Source organism: Hypanus sabinus, chromosome 20 (assembly GCF_030144855.1).
Source record: "Hypanus sabinus isolate sHypSab1 chromosome 20, sHypSab1.hap1, whole genome shotgun sequence".
NCBI classification, from domain to species: Eukaryota; Metazoa; Chordata; class Chondrichthyes; order Myliobatiformes; family Dasyatidae; genus Hypanus; species Hypanus sabinus.
In genome coordinates, this window is record NC_082725.1 from 46228846 (window position 1) to 46245034 (window position 16189).

At 42.7% G+C, this 16189-nt stretch overlaps 1 protein-coding gene and 1 long non-coding RNA gene across 2 annotated transcripts in view; one reads left to right on the forward strand and one right to left on the reverse strand.

The window, feature by feature from the left end:
• Positions 1 to 7059, reverse strand: part of LOC132378500 (uncharacterized) — a 24042-nt gene extending 16983 nt beyond the window's left edge. The window contains exons 1-2 of the long non-coding RNA XR_009507058.1: positions 6342 to 7059; positions 3436 to 3517 (exon numbers count right to left, since the gene is read on the reverse strand). This is a non-coding gene — a long non-coding RNA (uncharacterized LOC132378500). The remainder of the gene's footprint in view (positions 1 to 3435; positions 3518 to 6341) is intronic.
• Positions 5894 to 16189, forward strand: part of LOC132378495 (tyrosyl-DNA phosphodiesterase 2-like) — a 24864-nt gene continuing 14568 nt past the window's right edge. Inside the window, exons 1-3 of the mRNA XM_059945448.1 lie at positions 5894 to 6250; positions 10618 to 10712; positions 12298 to 12459. Coding sequence (XP_059801431.1) covers positions 6020 to 6250; positions 10618 to 10712; positions 12298 to 12459 — 488 coding nt within the window. The 5' untranslated portion in view covers positions 5894 to 6019. The remainder of the gene's footprint in view (positions 6251 to 10617; positions 10713 to 12297; positions 12460 to 16189) is intronic.

The window sequence follows — 16189 nt, forward strand, 5'->3', positions numbered from 1 at the left end:
TCCCATTCTGATATGTCTATCCATGGCCTCCTCTATTGTCAAAATGAATCCACACTCAGGTTGGAGGAACAGCACCTTATATACTGGCTGGGCAGCCTCCAACCTGATGGCATGAACATTGACTTCTCTAACTTCCGTTAATGCCCCTCCTCCCCTTCTTACCCCATCCCTGACAAATTTAGTTGTTTGCCTGATCTCCATCTCCCTCTGGTGCTTCCCCTCCCTTTCCTTCTCCTGAGGCCTCCCGTCCCATGATCCTTTCCCTTCTCCAGCTCTGTATCACTTTCGCCAATCACCTTTCCAGCTCTTAGCTTCATCCCAACCCCTCCGGTCTTCTCCTATCATTTCACATTTCCCCCTCCCCCCACTACTTTCAAATCTCTTACTATCTTTCCTTTCGGTTAGTCCTGACAAAGGGTCTTGGCCCGAAACGTCGACAGCCCTTCTCCCTGGCCTGCTGTGTTCCACCAGCATTTTGTGTGAAATGTTGAAAGACCTAGATACAGTCAATGTGAAGAGGGTGTTTCATTTGATGGGGCAAAGCACTTACAGGGAGCGGAATTTGTTAAATGTACCCAGGGAAGTTTTCTCATACAGAATTGAAAAGGTTCTACTCAAGAAGTGTCAACATTTGACCTCCTGTTGGGAAATGAGGCAGGCCAAGTGACAAAAGCTTCTGTGAGGGAGCACTTTGGGATCAGTGACCACAATTCTGTTAGTTTTAAGCAATGCACACAAAATATGTTGGGGGGGGTGGGGGAATCTCAGCAGGGGGATGTTAATGCTGGGACAAGATGTGTGTTGCTGATGATTTCCCGCATCGACAGAATCTCTTGTATCTCTATTAGTTTTTAAATAATTATATGAGAACAATGAGGACTGAATTACAGATTATAATTTTGAAGACATTAGAGAGGAACTTGCAAAGGCGAATTCGGAGAGACTGTATATTTTTCAAGTGGGACTCTTTGAAATTGAGATAAGAAAAGTTTAGGAACTGCATTTTACTGTTAGAGTGAAGGTCAAGGCCTGCAGGATTAGGGAACCCTAAATGTTGAAGGATATTGAGGTCAGGAAAATGGAGGAGGCAAATGTCAGGTTTAGGCAGCTGGGATCAAGGGAATCCTTGGAGAAAAATAAGAGATGTAGGAGTACACTTAAGTAGGAAATAAGGGTGACAAAAAAATGACATGAGGTAGCTTTAGCAGATAAGGTAAAAGAAAAAGTATATAAAGACCAAAAGTGTAACTAGGGAAGGAATAGGTCCTCTTAAGGATCAAGGTGGGTATCCATGTGAGGAGCCACAAGAGATAGGTGAGGTAATAATTAAATATTTCTCATCTGCATTTACTGTGGAAAAGGTCATGAAAGCTTAGGAATTAAGGCTAATTAACAGTGGTGTATTGGACCATGTCTACATTACAGCAGAGATTGTCCTGGTGCTCTAAGGCATGTTGAGGTGGATAATACCTTCAGGTGTACTAAGGTGGAAAATGAAGGCAGCACCTTCAATGGTTAACATAACTCTTTACAACATCAGCTATAAGGTTGGGGTTCAACTCTCACCACTGTCTGCAAGAAGCTTGTGCATTTTTCCCATCATTGCATTGCTGCTCCCCCAGCATTCCAAAGATATAAACTGTGACAGGCTATGTCAGTGCCGGAAGCATGGCTACACTTGCGGGTTGCGTCCAGCACCTCCTTGGACTGTGTCGGTCATTGACACCAATGACTGACGTATTTCACTATATGTCTCGATGTACATGTGACACATAAAGCTAATCTTTTATCTTCTCGTAAAATCTCTATAAATCCCCGTGCCTGACCGAGTGATCAAAAGGCATGCATGAAAGCTAGAAAAGAAGTTACATGAATTCTGTCAGAAATAATTGTACCATTTTTAGCCACAGGTGAGGTACTGGAAAAATGGAGGGTGACTCCTATCAAGCCTTTATTTGAAAAGAGATGCAAGAATAAACCAATGAACTACAAGTGTGAGCCTAACGCTATAGGTGCGAAAGTTAATGGAGTGCATTCTGAGGGAAAGGATCTATCAGCATTGGGTAAGGCGGGAATGGATAAGAATGTGGTTTTGTTCATGGGAACTCATCCCTCACAAATTTGATCAAGTTCTTGAGAAGTCAGTTATTTTTCATTTTAATTAATTGATTAATTTATTGTGATACAGCTTGGAACAGGCAATTCTGGCCCTTCAAGCCATGTTGCCCAGCAGCCCACCAACTTAACCTTGGCCTAGTCACAGGACAATTTACAATGGCCAATTAACCTACTAACAGTCTTTTCACTGTGGGAGGAGACTAGAGCACCCAGAGGAAACACACACACACACATTCAAACTTGCTTACCAGAGGAACGTCCCAAGCTGCTACAGTATAATAGTGAAGTCTTGCAGAAAGACCTAGGGTAGAGGAGTCTAAAACTAGAGGACATAGATTTAAGGCAAGAGTGTGAAGATTTAAAAGGGACTTAAAGGGATTTTTTTTTTCACACAGAGGATAGTGTGTGTAAAGGATGATGAACGTGTGGCTAAAGAGTTGGTACTGGTGAGAGGACTTCCGGTTTTTGGATAATCGGGATCTCTTCTTGGGCATGGGTTACCATGGGATGCCATTTTGCAATCGTACAAGTTGTTTGTGAGGCTACACTTGGAATATCAAGCACAGTTCCCATCACCCAGCTGTAGGGATTAAGCTGAAAAGGATGCAGAAAAGATCTTTGAGGATGTTACTAGGAAGGTGGTGAGGAGCAGGATTGAGGTACAGGGGAGTCTGGATAGGCTGGGTCTTCGTTTCCTGGAGCTTAGGAGGTTGAGATATATAAAAAATCATGAGTGGCATAGATAAGGTGAGTACTCACAATCTTTTTCCCAGGGTAATGGAGTCTGGGGTTTGAGAACATAGGCTTAAGTGGAGAGGGGAAAGATTTAAAAGGGATTTAAGGGGAAACTTTCATACAGAGGGCAATGGTGTGATGGGTATTTACTGTCTAGGGCCAGGTGGCCTTTTATTGCCAAGCTCAGTTTTCTAAATACTAGCTGCTGACACTTCTAAAAATCGAAGAGTTGTTTTTGAGTAAGACAAACTTCCAATCAATATTCTGTTTAGCTTCTTGTTGTAAATGGGAGCTAGTCTTCAGTTCTTAATGTAAATGGAAAGTAATAATCAGTTTGAAATTCAGAGGAAAGCTTTGAAAACAAACACTGTTTGTATAGCAGACTTGCTGGCCCCACAGCAGCTGGGCTACCTGCTCAAGAGGTGCAGTGTAAGACAATGGGGTATGTTAATTAGGCTTGTTTCAAACTAGACAACACTGGCTAAGTTGTTTAGTTCAAGGAAGTTTGCAGACCAGATTGGTTTTATTACTTAGCGCATCAAATACCTGATCTGTTAATGGTTGGAAGGTTTGTGTACTCACAGAGTCAGCTTTACAGCATTTATTGTGGGTATCTGGGATCCCCGTCTCCAGAAGCTTTTAGACCACTTGAGTTAAAATGTATCTGAAAAATATCACGTTTCTGAAGTCACCAAGGGGACAAAAAACAGTGAAAATGTAGAGAGCAGTTCATGCTTTTTAGGAATAGTCCAGGAACATCAAGAGAAATGACAGAAACACAGAGTGAAAGAGAATCCATTCCCCTGCCATCAGTTTCTGTGACAGGTGACTAGTTTGTCTGTTGCTTGGAAGTATGTCTTTTTAGCTTGTAGGAATTGTACCTGTGTTTTGGAATTCCTTTGTGATTTAGAAATGGTTTGTTATTTGGAAGTCTTTTATAAGTGTTATGTCCGCAGCCCTCTCCTTTGTGAGAATCGCAAGAGCACTAGTTGAGGGGGGGTCAATGGACCCAGGAAGTGGGAGAGAGAGAGAGAGACGTGCCGAATACCGCATTCCACCGCGATGCAAAATAAGGCGACATTGACTATTGTCTCATGGAGACCACGTGTAAAGCCCTCGGGGTGGTTGAGAGAGAGATTGCATCAACCCAACCTGATTGACATCGGAGACCCTGTGAGGAAGTATAAAGGAGGGTCTGGGGGGGACAACCCCTTCAGACGCACCAGAAGACACACTAGCGATCCCGCAGTGGTGGGAAGCCATTTTGAAGGAAGCCACGTGCATTAGATTCCGGGCCTGGAGTCTGTGGCTGGAATCACGGAAAACCGCTTTTAGCTAACAACGGGGAAGCCGGCTCCCCTGATTCAACGGATTTGCTTCATAAAGACCCGGGAAAGTTTTTCTTTTCTCACCAATCTCTCTCTCTCTCTCCAACAAGTGAAAACTCAGCAGCCCCCCCCCCTCCCCGAAAGCCAGAAGCCTGCAGGAATTTGAGTGACTTTTATATTTCCATCGGACACTATATTCTCCCCTAGACAAACGATCGAGCTGTTTCTTATTGATGGTTATTATTAGACCCGTGCTTTTAGATTAAGTAGTGACTACGTACATTATCTGAGTGTTTGTATTAATCTTACGTTTGTGCCCCTTTCATAAATAAAGACTTTTAAAAATAGTATCATCAGACTTCAACGGACCTCTCTATCTTTGCTGGTAAGTGATCCAGTTATGGGATTTCGTAACATAAGATCACAAACCTCTGAGTTTTAAATGTGTTTAAAATATAGTTTAATTTAAACATGCATCACAGAAAATAAATGAACTGTGTTTAAACTATTTTGTTAACTGGAACTATCTTCTTCTTGGTGGATAGAGGGAACCCACCACTCAAATAGTTGGTATTGGCAGCTAAATTCGCCATGGAGGACAAGCAGGAAAGTGAACTAGCTTTTGAAGGTTGGATAGCAATAGCATAGCCTCCCTTTAGTGAAGATACCCGTAGCTATCAAAATTGGATACAGCCTAATGCCTTCATTTTAGTTTAGAACTTTGCGGTTAGCAAACTCAATACCATCACAATGGGTATGAAGACCAATGAGCGCATGGCTAAAGAGCTGGCATAGATTGGAGGGCTTCAGGTTTTTGGATAAATGGGGTCTCTTTGACTTTTAGAGATCATATGTATACGGTATATGTAGAACTGTAAGAGGCACGAGAAGAAGGACCTAGTTTATCTCAGCAGAGATATCAATCAGGAGGCATAGATTTTAAGTGGAAGGGTTGAAGGAGAGAAACAAAAACATTCACAGCAATGGTAAGTGGGGTTCTGGTACTCAGAAGGATGGAGGCAGAAAACCTTCTTGCATTGAGAAAAAAAAGATGAAGTCAATGTTGAGCTTATTGTCGAATGCACAATTGCATGCACAGGTGTAATGTAAAACGCTGCAGCATCACAGGCTCATCATATAAGCACCATATACAAGTAAACATAAACTATCTCAATCCAAGCAGTAACCCAATTTGTAGTTGTGAAATGTGCGCATTAAGGTTTAATTTGGCCTTTTCTCCTTGGAGCGACGGAGGATGAGAGGTGACCTGATAGAAGAGTACAAGATGCTGAGAGGCATTGATCATGTGGAAAGTCAGAGGCTTTTTCCCAGGGCTGAAATGGCTAGCACAAGAGACCATAGATTTAAGGTGCTTAGGAGTAGGTACAGAGGAGATGTCAGGGGTAAGTTTTTTTATGCAGAGAGAGGTGAGTGTGTAGAATGGGCTGCCGGCAGCGGTGGTGGAGGCGGATATAGTAGGGTCTTTTCAGAGACTCCTGGATGGATACATGGAGCTTAGAAAAGTAGAAGGCTATGGGTAACCCTAGGTAGTTCTAAGGTAGGGACATGTTCGGCACGGCTTTGTGGGCCGAAGGGTCTGTATTGTGCTGTAGGTTTTCTATGTTTCTATACCCATTTGACAATAATTAACATAAGTTATTGCTTATTAACTGGGGGGGGGGATTGACATGAACTTACTTTTACGGCTGGCGGGGGTCAGATACACGGTAAATTCCCAGAGTTGGGCAGCATCGCTTGCCCCTAAAGGTTCAGTAACGCTTCATTGCCCGTGCTACGCCGGGGCCTGCCGGCTGGGGGTGCTGGAGGCTCGGCGCCGGATGCGAACCGCGGCTCGTCCCGCCATGAGCGGGCCGCAATGCAAGAGGCCGAGGCTGTTGGGCCCGGACTGCCAAGCAGCGGACAGCCCGCAGCCTGGTGGCGGGGAGGAGGAGGAGGATGGGGTGTTGCGCCGTTACCGTGAGGGTGTTTGCGCCGAGTTCGCCGTTGTGACCGGCACGGACGGGACTGTAGCTCAGAGCTACCTAGCGGAAAATGAGTGGCTGCTGGAAGTAGGTACCGAATTCCTGGTAGAAGCCGTAAAAATCAGTGCCCTCGTAATGCTGGTGTCTGGGAAGGGGGATAAAACATTGGTGGTCTCACCTTAAAAAAACGTTCTGTCCGTGGAGAAGCAGGAGATTGCAAATCTGGAGCAACAGATTCTGCATGGCGGAATTTATTGGGTCAAGAGGAATCGTCAACATTTCGGGTTGAGACCCTGCAGACCTTGGATCGATTTTCTCTTCCTTATTCATGGGATATATTTGTAATTAGGACGCAGGCAATCCTGCTAAGATGGAGCTAGTTTGATATCATTAGTTCGTTGTTGTTCAGGATTCCTCCCAAGTGGTGTAAGGTTACTTGGAACGACATGGAATTTCTTTCATCCACCACAGCAATTCATTATCTAGCTATTGATCTATCCATCTCTCCCTCCTTCAATGTGAATTGCTGAAAAAAGTATCATAGTTATAAATCAGAACATTTATAGCAAAGAAGGAGGCCTTTTGCATGGTGTTTGTGCTTGTTATTTTGGAAAAACAAAGTACCAGCCTAATTGCTCTTCCCACTGCTAGGTCCCTGAAAGTCACAGCTCTTCACATACACAAAATTAAGATCAAAATACACCTCTAGTGTTAGAAATTTGAAACAAAAACAAAAAATGCTGTGAATGTTCAGCAGGTTGGCCAGCACCTGTGGAGGGGAAAACAATGTGAATGGTAACTTTAAGCAACACACACAAAATGCTGGTGGAATGCAGCAGGCCAGGCAGCATCTTTAGGGAGAAGCACTGTTGACGTTTCGGGCCGAGACCCTTCGTCAAGACTAACCGAAAGGAAAGGTAGTAAGAGATTTGAAAGTAGTGAGGGGAGGGGGAAATGCGAAATGATAGGAGAAGACTGGAGGGGGTGGGGTGAAGCTAAGAGCTGGAAAGGTGATTGGCGAAAGTGATACAGAGCTGGAGAAGGGAAAGGATCATGGGATGGGAGGCCTCAGGAGAAAGAAAGGGGGGGAAGCACCAGAGGGAGATGGAGAACAGGCAGGGTGATGGGCAGAGAGAGAAAAAAAACTAAATATATCGGGTGGAGTAAGAAGGGGAGGGGCATTAACAGAAGTTAGAGAAGTCAATGTTCTTGCCATCAGGTTGGAGGCTACCCAGCTGGTATATAAGGTGTTGTTCCTCCAACCTGAGTGCGGCTTCATCTTGACAGTAGAGGAGGCCATGGATAGACATATCAGACTGGGAATGGGACATGGAATTAAAATGTGTGGCCACTGGGAGATCCTGCTTTCTCTGGCGGACCGAGCGCAGGTGTTCCACGAAACGGTCTCCCAGTCTGCGTCGGGTCTTACCAATATATAAAAAGCCACACCGGGAGCACCGGACGCAGTATACCACACCAGCCGACTCACAGGTGAAGTGTCGCCTCACCTGGAAGGACTGTCTGGGGCCCTGAATGGTGGTGAGGGAGGAAGTGTAAGGGCAGGTGTAGCACTTGTTCCGTTTACAAGGATAAGTGCCAGGAGGGAGATTGGTGGGAAGGGATGTGGAGGGACGAGTAGACAAGGGAGTCGCGTAGGGAGTGATCCCTGCGGAAAGCAGAAGGGGGGAGGGAAAGATGTGCTTGGTAGTGGGATCCCGTTGGAGGTGGCAGAAGTTATGGAATATTATACTTTGGATCCGGAGGCTGGTGGGGTAGTAGGTGAGGACAAGGGGAACCCTTTCCCGAGTGGGGTGATGGGCGGATGGGGTGAGGGCAGATGTGCGGGAAATGGGAGAGATGCGTTTGAGAGCAGAGTTGATGGTGGAAGAAGGGAAGCCCCTTTGTTTAAAAAAGCAAGGCATCTCCTTCGTCCCTTGTTTCTTTTCCACAGAAACTGCCTGACCTGATGAGTGTTCACAGCTTGAAGTACACGTCCATGTATGTGTACACCCCAGGTTATGAATGCCTGACCCATGGGTGCACTGTTCATGCAAACAGATATTTGGGAGACTGGCAGGGTGGATGGGTATAAATTTGACAGCTGCTGTAGTGATACAAGCATCTTCTGAGTGGGAACAGGGCATTTCCCTGTGTCTACTCTCCTGATTTCTCTCAAGCTGCAAACATTGGATGCTTGGTTAAACTGAGCAGAGTAGACTTGCTTGCTCACTCACTGAGTCAGTGAGGCCCGCTGGTTGTCACTTACCTATCACAGTTGGTTTTGTTTACTTTTGACTTACCAGCAGTTCCCGGAAGTGTAGTGCTGTGTAACCCCAGGGGACCTTCTTTACTTTTATTTCTGTGGATTAATTTGCTATTTCTCTGTACTAGCGACCAATCTTTTTTGTTTGTAGTCTGTCAACCCTAAAAAAGTAATTTCTGTCTAAACTGCAAGCATCCTTATCATGGCCAAAAGCAGCGCAGACATCTGGTGCAGATAATGAACTATCTTCATATACTGCTTTTGACAATTGCACCCTCCAAATCTTCATTTTCATTGTAACATTCAAAATGATTGTTGATACCTTCAAATTCTTCATTGTTCCTAACTTGTTAAAGTATTGAAGTCTTTTCATTTTCATTCCTGGCTTCTCCAAGCCTGAATGCTTGAAACCACAGTGAAGAAAAAGGTTCTGAATTGCCTTACAGCTTATTTCTCACAATCTATCAGAGACAAAAATCACTGCTTTTTGAACACACACACACACAACTGACACTGTTTAAAAACTGTTCATTTGAAGAATGGTGTGTCTAATGGCCACACGACTGGCATTAGTTAGAAACTATTTCGCCACAGTCTCTTATCCCAATTAAGAGGTATGCAGTTGGCCCTCTTTATCCGTGAGTTCCGCATGCACAAATTCAACCAACCTCGAAGCGAGAAAACCTGGAAGTACTCTTCCTGCACTTGTTGTTCGAGCATGTACAGACTTTTTTTCTTGTCATTATTCCCTAAACAACGCAGTATAGCAATTATTCACATAGCATTTACATTGTATTAGGTATTATAAGTAATCTAGAGATGATTTAAAGTATACGGGAGGATGTGTATAGGTTATCGTGGATTGGGATTGAAAAAATATTGTAAGTTCTCTTACTAAGTAAGTCGGAACAGGTACATCCGGTATTATTTAGCGTCAGTTAGTCAAATGTTTGTCTTAGTATATAGTATATATTTTACCTTTCTATGCATATAAAACATTTAAGAACGTATGTTTCAGCACCAGGCTCGGGAACGGAAGTTCCCAAGTTCGATCCAGTGATAGATCGCTCCCTAGCGTGCTCTCCATCCGTACCTGGTTGATGTGGAGGATCAAAAACCCAAAAACCCAATAATTAAACCACTGCGTTGCCTAGTACTTAATAATTGTAGCTTTCATTGGGGCAGGGCCTTTCTCACTTTATCCTTTAAAATTGTTCCGATTGTTAACCGACTGTAGCCTAACGCTTTTCCAATGACCGATGGTGTTCCACCTCTTTCCAATCACTTTATTATTTCCACTTTATTTTCAATCGTGATCGTGATTATTTTCGTGAACAGAAACACTGTGGATTCAGAGCTCCCCCGCTGAGTCCTAATGTCCACCACACTGAGACAGGTTAAATAAGGTCTGGTATTCCGCTGGGTCCTAAGGTCCACCGCATTGAGACAGGTTGAATAAGGGATTTGAGCATCCATGTCTTTTGGTATCTGCAAAGGGTCCCGGAACCAATCCCTCGCGGATAAGGAGGGCTGACTGTAGTTGCCTCAAATAAATGAAAGGAATCCTAGCTATCACCTCGATTAGTTTTTGCTCTTTAAGAGTTATCCCAAATAAGTGGCTACGTGAATTAACCAATAGCCCAATTAACTGGAATCCACTGTATTTTTCATTTGATGTGAAGTGCTTTGGGAACACTGGTAATTTCTCACTTCTTCAGTTTTACCATCATTGAGTTTCTGCTGTAGATAATCACCCTTAAAGCCATCCTCATCTATTAGCTTTTTATTCACTCATTGGATATGATTCCCTTCCCTCATTACTCTTTCAGTTGGTGCATTCCTGAATAGTTACTGTTTGTGTGATGAAGCTAATGCCACAAGTGCACGGGAAGTGAAAGGAACAAACAATTTCATATCTTTTGTTTTCTCAGATCCCACTCAAAAACCTAGCGATTTACTTTGCATTGCTTAAAACTTTTTTGCCTGTAATCATTCTCTTGTTGCTGAGACATAAGTTTGATTGACTGTTGTCCAAACAATGTTAAGCAAATAACACTGGAATGGGAAAGGAGCAAAACCAATCGAGAGATGATTAACAATCAGAGCTTCTATTTGCAGCTTCTAGCATTTTCACATTTAAACAGTATTTAATATGATCCATTCTGTATGGATGTGCTGATTTTTGTTACAGAGAGCTCTCAACTCCTATTTCGAAGCAGCTGTTCAGCCATCTTGCTCTGCAATGGAAGCTGCCCCACAGATAATAAAAGCAGCAGATCTCCAAAGGTTTGCACTCACCTTACAGTTCTTAACTATTAACATGATTAGTCTTTTCTTAAATGTTGTGTAACTTATTCAAAGAGGAAATACAAAGCTCAAGGTGCAGAGAAATTGATATTAATTTTAAAATTCATAAGTCACATTTGAGTGTCTCATTGATATGAAGAACATTTTTTTGCACTCCAGAAAATCATTGATTTCTTAATTGCTTTGTAGTTGGAAGAACCTTGAGCTTCTACCTTTGCACAGATGGTGTTTTCATTTGTTGGACTTGCAGTACTGGAGAATGAAGTGGTCTGTTCAGTTACTTATAACAGTGGTCCCCAACCACTGGGCCGCGAGGAAACGATATGATTTGGCGGTATGAAGTGATATGAGTCAGGACTCATATCGCTTCATACTGCCAAATCATATCATTTACTCGTGGCCCGGTGGTTGGGGACCACTGATTTATAATGATGATCACTTATTTTGAAAAGTAGTTTACAGGGTTGTAAAAAAAACTCTAGCGAGTTATGTAACAACTTTTGGAAATATTTAAGAATCTGCAGCAGTTTAAATATACATTGGTTAGTTTGGACATTCTAAACACTATGGGTCAGATGAGCTCTCTCATCAGAATTATATAAACACTGCATGCTTAAGCTATTTAGGAAGCATAGCTGAGTGTTTAGATTGTGATTTTTTTCTTTCAGAGTTATGCAGCTGAATGTCTTTAGTTCATATTAATGTATCAATATATGTATGTGTATTTAGATGTTAACTATGTTCACAGTAGTTTAACCCCAAAATTAGGGTTGTTACATAGCACATTATTGCTTACTAAGGACAGATCTAAGAGCATGAATTATTAGTTAAGTAATTAATGGAAAAGGTATTGAGTAAATTATTGTGAAGACATTACTAGATGTTAGCAAAATTACTTTTAAAAGCAGCAGTTTGCAACTAACCTATTGGAGAAGAGGAAGATCTTGTAGCTGAGGTATTTAGTAGTAATGTGAGGATTAAAATAAAGACTGCAGTCTAAACTTTAAGTTTGCTTAAATAAAATTGTAATGCTATAAATGATATAATGGGTAAGGATTATGGCAAAATGGCATCCAGTCATGATGCTCACCATGTAGAAATGATTGCATGTCCAGCCACCACTGGAGTGATAACCTTACTCTATTTCCTGAGGTGGGCAATCTTACTGAGTCTCAGAGCTATATGTGCTAATATTACAAGTTTGGAAGTTGTAAGGCAGGCATAGTTCAGCATTTTATTGGAAATTCTTCACCTTGTAAAAAAAAATTACTAAAATGCTAATTATATACCTCCTGTGTTGTCATTAATTAGAGCAAAAACTAGAGGCTGTGGAGATCAATATGAACACCATCAATCTTTTGAAAGGTAGAAGTTCCTTTTGCTAGTTGCTGGAGTTTTGTCTTATTTGGATCTATATTTCCATAATATTCTCAGTAAATTCTTCAGCAGTTTATGAATGTCTTACAATGAGCAGTATTCCATGAAATGACAAGATATTCAGATGTGCAGTTTTAAGCACTCTTATGTAACCAGACACATCCATATTAACTTTCTTTAAATACAGCATTGACTTAACAGATGATAACAGTGTGCAGACGAGTAAGGGAGATGGCACAGAGTCACATGTGGATGAAAGTACCGTTTCACTGTTAACCTGGAACATCGATGGACTTGATTTAGCAAACCTATCGGAAAGAGCACGTGGTGTTTGCTGTTGCCTGGCGCTGTGAGTACAATTGTTTCATTATTGTTGTCAATCCACAGTTAACTCCTTAAATAACTTGTTATTTATATAGATGTATAAAATTGTATAGATTTATGACTCTTTCAGGTCAGGAAATGGACACCCTTATCTCTTGTCAGGCTTTCAGTTGTTATTAGCTAATAGTTTGTATATCTTTGGTTTAATGACTAATTTGGTTTCAGTATCAAGAAGATTTTGGTCTGTTTTGTAGGTGGCTCAGGAATGTTCTTTGCTCAGAAAACTACAGGTCTTGAATTACCCTGTCTGTGTGAAAGTAACACCTTACATAATAATCTATGGTGGCAAACTTCTGTTTTCTTACCTATAACCTTCTTTAAATTTTTCTAGTATTTATTGCTTTGTAAACCTAAAATTATTTGCCTTTTAAACTTCTTTAGCAGAACTGTGTATCTAAACTTTACTCTAACCTTTTTCTGTTTAATCCTTGAGTTGTTGCATAAGTCTGCTCACCCTCCCTTTTACATCTCCAAAGATTTTCTACATCCCCAATTAATCTTCAGATAGGACTCTTATTCCGGTGTTATTCATCCCCATCTTAATGGAAAAGGCCCATTCAGTCCTTGCACTCTGACGGTATTCCTTCATTTTGTTTTTCTTAATTGTATGGGATGCAGATATCATTCGTTCATTCATTGTGCATGTCGTATGACGTGGGTGATCATGACCTTTCCATGACGATGATTGTATCTGGCAAGTTTTTCTTCAGAAGTGGTTTGCCATTGCTGCCTTCTGGGCATTGACTTTACAAGACGGGTGACCCCAGCCATCATAATACTTTTCAGAGATTGTCTGCCTGGCATCAGTGGTCGCATATCTAGGACTTGAAAATTTGCATCAGCTGCTCATACGACCATCCATCACCTGCTCCCATGGCTTCACGAGAAGCTGATCAGGGAGATTAAGCAGGTGCTACACCTTGCCCAAGGGTGAGCTGCAGGCCAGCAGAGGGAGGGACAGCCTTCCACCTCCTTTGGTAGAGACATACCTCCACCTCTCTGCCCAGTCACTGGAAGATAAGTAGTTATTGTTATTGAGAATGTAGTGGCGAATCATTGCAGTCTATCTGGTTAAGATACTTCCGTGATGTTGCAGGGAGTCTCTAGATTTATATCTACCAATGATAAGGAACAGAGAGTTATGTGAGTTGGCAAGAAGTTTACAGTGATGCATCTGTGACTAACTGCGTTGAATGCACTTTGCAGATGATATACATTGCAATTAGGTACTCTTTGTTGGAAGGTGCTAATGTTTATAGTGGTAGACAGGGTGCAGTCAGGTGGGCTGTTTTGCCCTGGAAGGTACAATGCTGTGGGAGCTGAGTCAGGAGGTAAGAGTCTTATCTCAGGACACCCAGCTACTGACTTGCTGCACACACAAAATGCTGGAGGAGCTCAGCAGTCCAAGCAGCATCAACGGAAAAGAGTAAACAGTCGACGTTTTAGGCTGAGACCTTTCATCATCATCAGGACTGGGAAAAAAAGATCAGAAGTTAGATCTATTACCTGTCTCGTGAAGTTCTCGTGAGCATGATGTAATTGTCTTGTGATATTGGTACTGTTACGTATCCCATAACTGGATAACTTACCAGCAAAGATAGAGAGGTCCGTTGGAGTCTGATGGCACTATTTTCAAACGTTTTTATTCATAAAGGGGAGCACAAAAGTAAGGTTAATACAAACATTCAGATCATATACGTCGGCAAAACTCAATCTAAAGCGCGGGTATAGCAATAATCATCGTTAAGAAATAATCTCGACTGTTGTCTAGGGGATAATATATTGTCTGTTGGAAATATAAAAGTCACTCAGAAGTCTGCAGGCTTCAGCCTTTCGTGGAATCGCTGGGTTTCACGTGTTTTAGAGAGATTAGTGAGGAAAGAAAAAAACTTGCCCGGGTCTTTATGAAGCAACTCTGTTAAATCAGGGGAGTGTTGTTTCCCCGTTGTTAGTTCGAAGTCCTTCTCGGTATTATCAGCCACCCGCTCCCCAGGCAAAGGAGTTAGGAGCGCACGTGGCGTTGAGTGGCTTCCAGCTATTACGGGAGCACTGAGCGAGGGTCTCCTTCTGGTGCGACGCTGGGGTACCGCCTCCTGCAGTCCCCTTTTATCTTGACTTGCAGAGTTGTAGATGTCCATCAAAGTAGGGTGATGCAATCCCCACCCCCACATTGCCCGAGGGTGTCCATATCCATGGTAGCTGTCACGTAGCAGGGACATGCACGTCACACAGGCGCCTCTAAGAACAATGGCCAAAACCGTTGCATTGTCTCTCACTTCCTGGGTCCGAGACCTGAATTAATAGTGATCTTGTGATTCTCCGGAAGGAGGGGGCTGCTCCTGCCCCTTCGGCCCCTCAGAGCTGTGGTACATTCATAACAGTACGATGTAATTCTCTCATGATAGTGGGGTAATGTGATGTCACGTGATGGCATGTTCCAGCTGGATTAAAAGGGGAGCCCATAGTTTGTTGCATAGTTGTTTTGTTGGGGAGTCACAGTCGGTGGTTACGTAATCATAGAAGGAGAGAGAGAGCGAATTGCCAACTTCATACGAACCCAAAGAATTGGGTAGAAATCAACGGCGTTCTGTGTGTCTCGAAGTAATTGATGAGAATTGTGGCACACACTTTTGGTTAACCCCTGCATGGTCCCGGGTGTGCGTTGACTGCCTCCGGCTAAAAGTTAGTTACTTTGAGAAATCTTATTCTTTGTGATCTCTTTGGAAAAGGCATTTCTTGGCTGGGACCTGTGTCAACAGTTTTGTCTTTTCTTCAAGAATCGCTTCATCGCTGGTTCGGGCAGTCTCTCCTCTCACTTACTGTATGAATCACGTGGTCTTCTTAAACTACCACTTTAAGACTGCTTGAGTAAGATCTGTTAAGAATTGTCTCTAAGTTCGGCTGTTTGGTAGCTATAGACGCATAACGCTGTTAATTTCCATTTGAGTTAGTCATTTGTTTACTGTTCTATGTTTTGAGTAGAGGTTAATAAATTTCGTTGTTTATTTATAAAAACCCGACTCAATTTTCATATCTATTGTTGTTGGTACGTAACAGATCAGGAAAGTGGCAGGAGGGGAGGTACAAGGTGCTAGATGGTAGGTGAAAACAGGATTGGTGAAGTAATGAGCTGGGAAGCTGATAGGTGAAATAGTTAAAAGGCTGGAGAAGGAGGAATCTGATAGGAGAGGTTAGAAGACTGTGGAAAAAAGGGAAAGGGGAGGAGCACCAAAGGTGATGGGCAGGTAAGGAGATGAGGTGACAGAGGGGAATGGGAATGGTGAGGGGGTGGGCAGTTACCGAAGTTTGAGAAATCGATGTGCATGCCTTTGAGTTGGAGGCTACCCAGTCGAAATATAAGGTGTTGCTCCTTCAACCTGTGTGTGGCCTCATCGTGGCAGTTGAAGAGACCATGGACTTGTCTTTGTACTGACTTGCTACTGCAGCCATAATATTTATGTAGCAGGTTCTGACCTCAGGATACTGGTGATGTGGCACATGGTAATGGGAATGTCATTGGCAGTTCTTGCTTGAGATTGGTTATTGCCTTGCACTTTCAAGTATGGATCAGTATGTTGACTGTTGTATAGTCTTGTTGCATGCAGACACAGGCTGCTTCATTTTCTCGTGAATTGCATCTGGAATTAAATTTTGCATGCAATCCCTCTTTCCCACATCGATCTTTTAGTCATGCT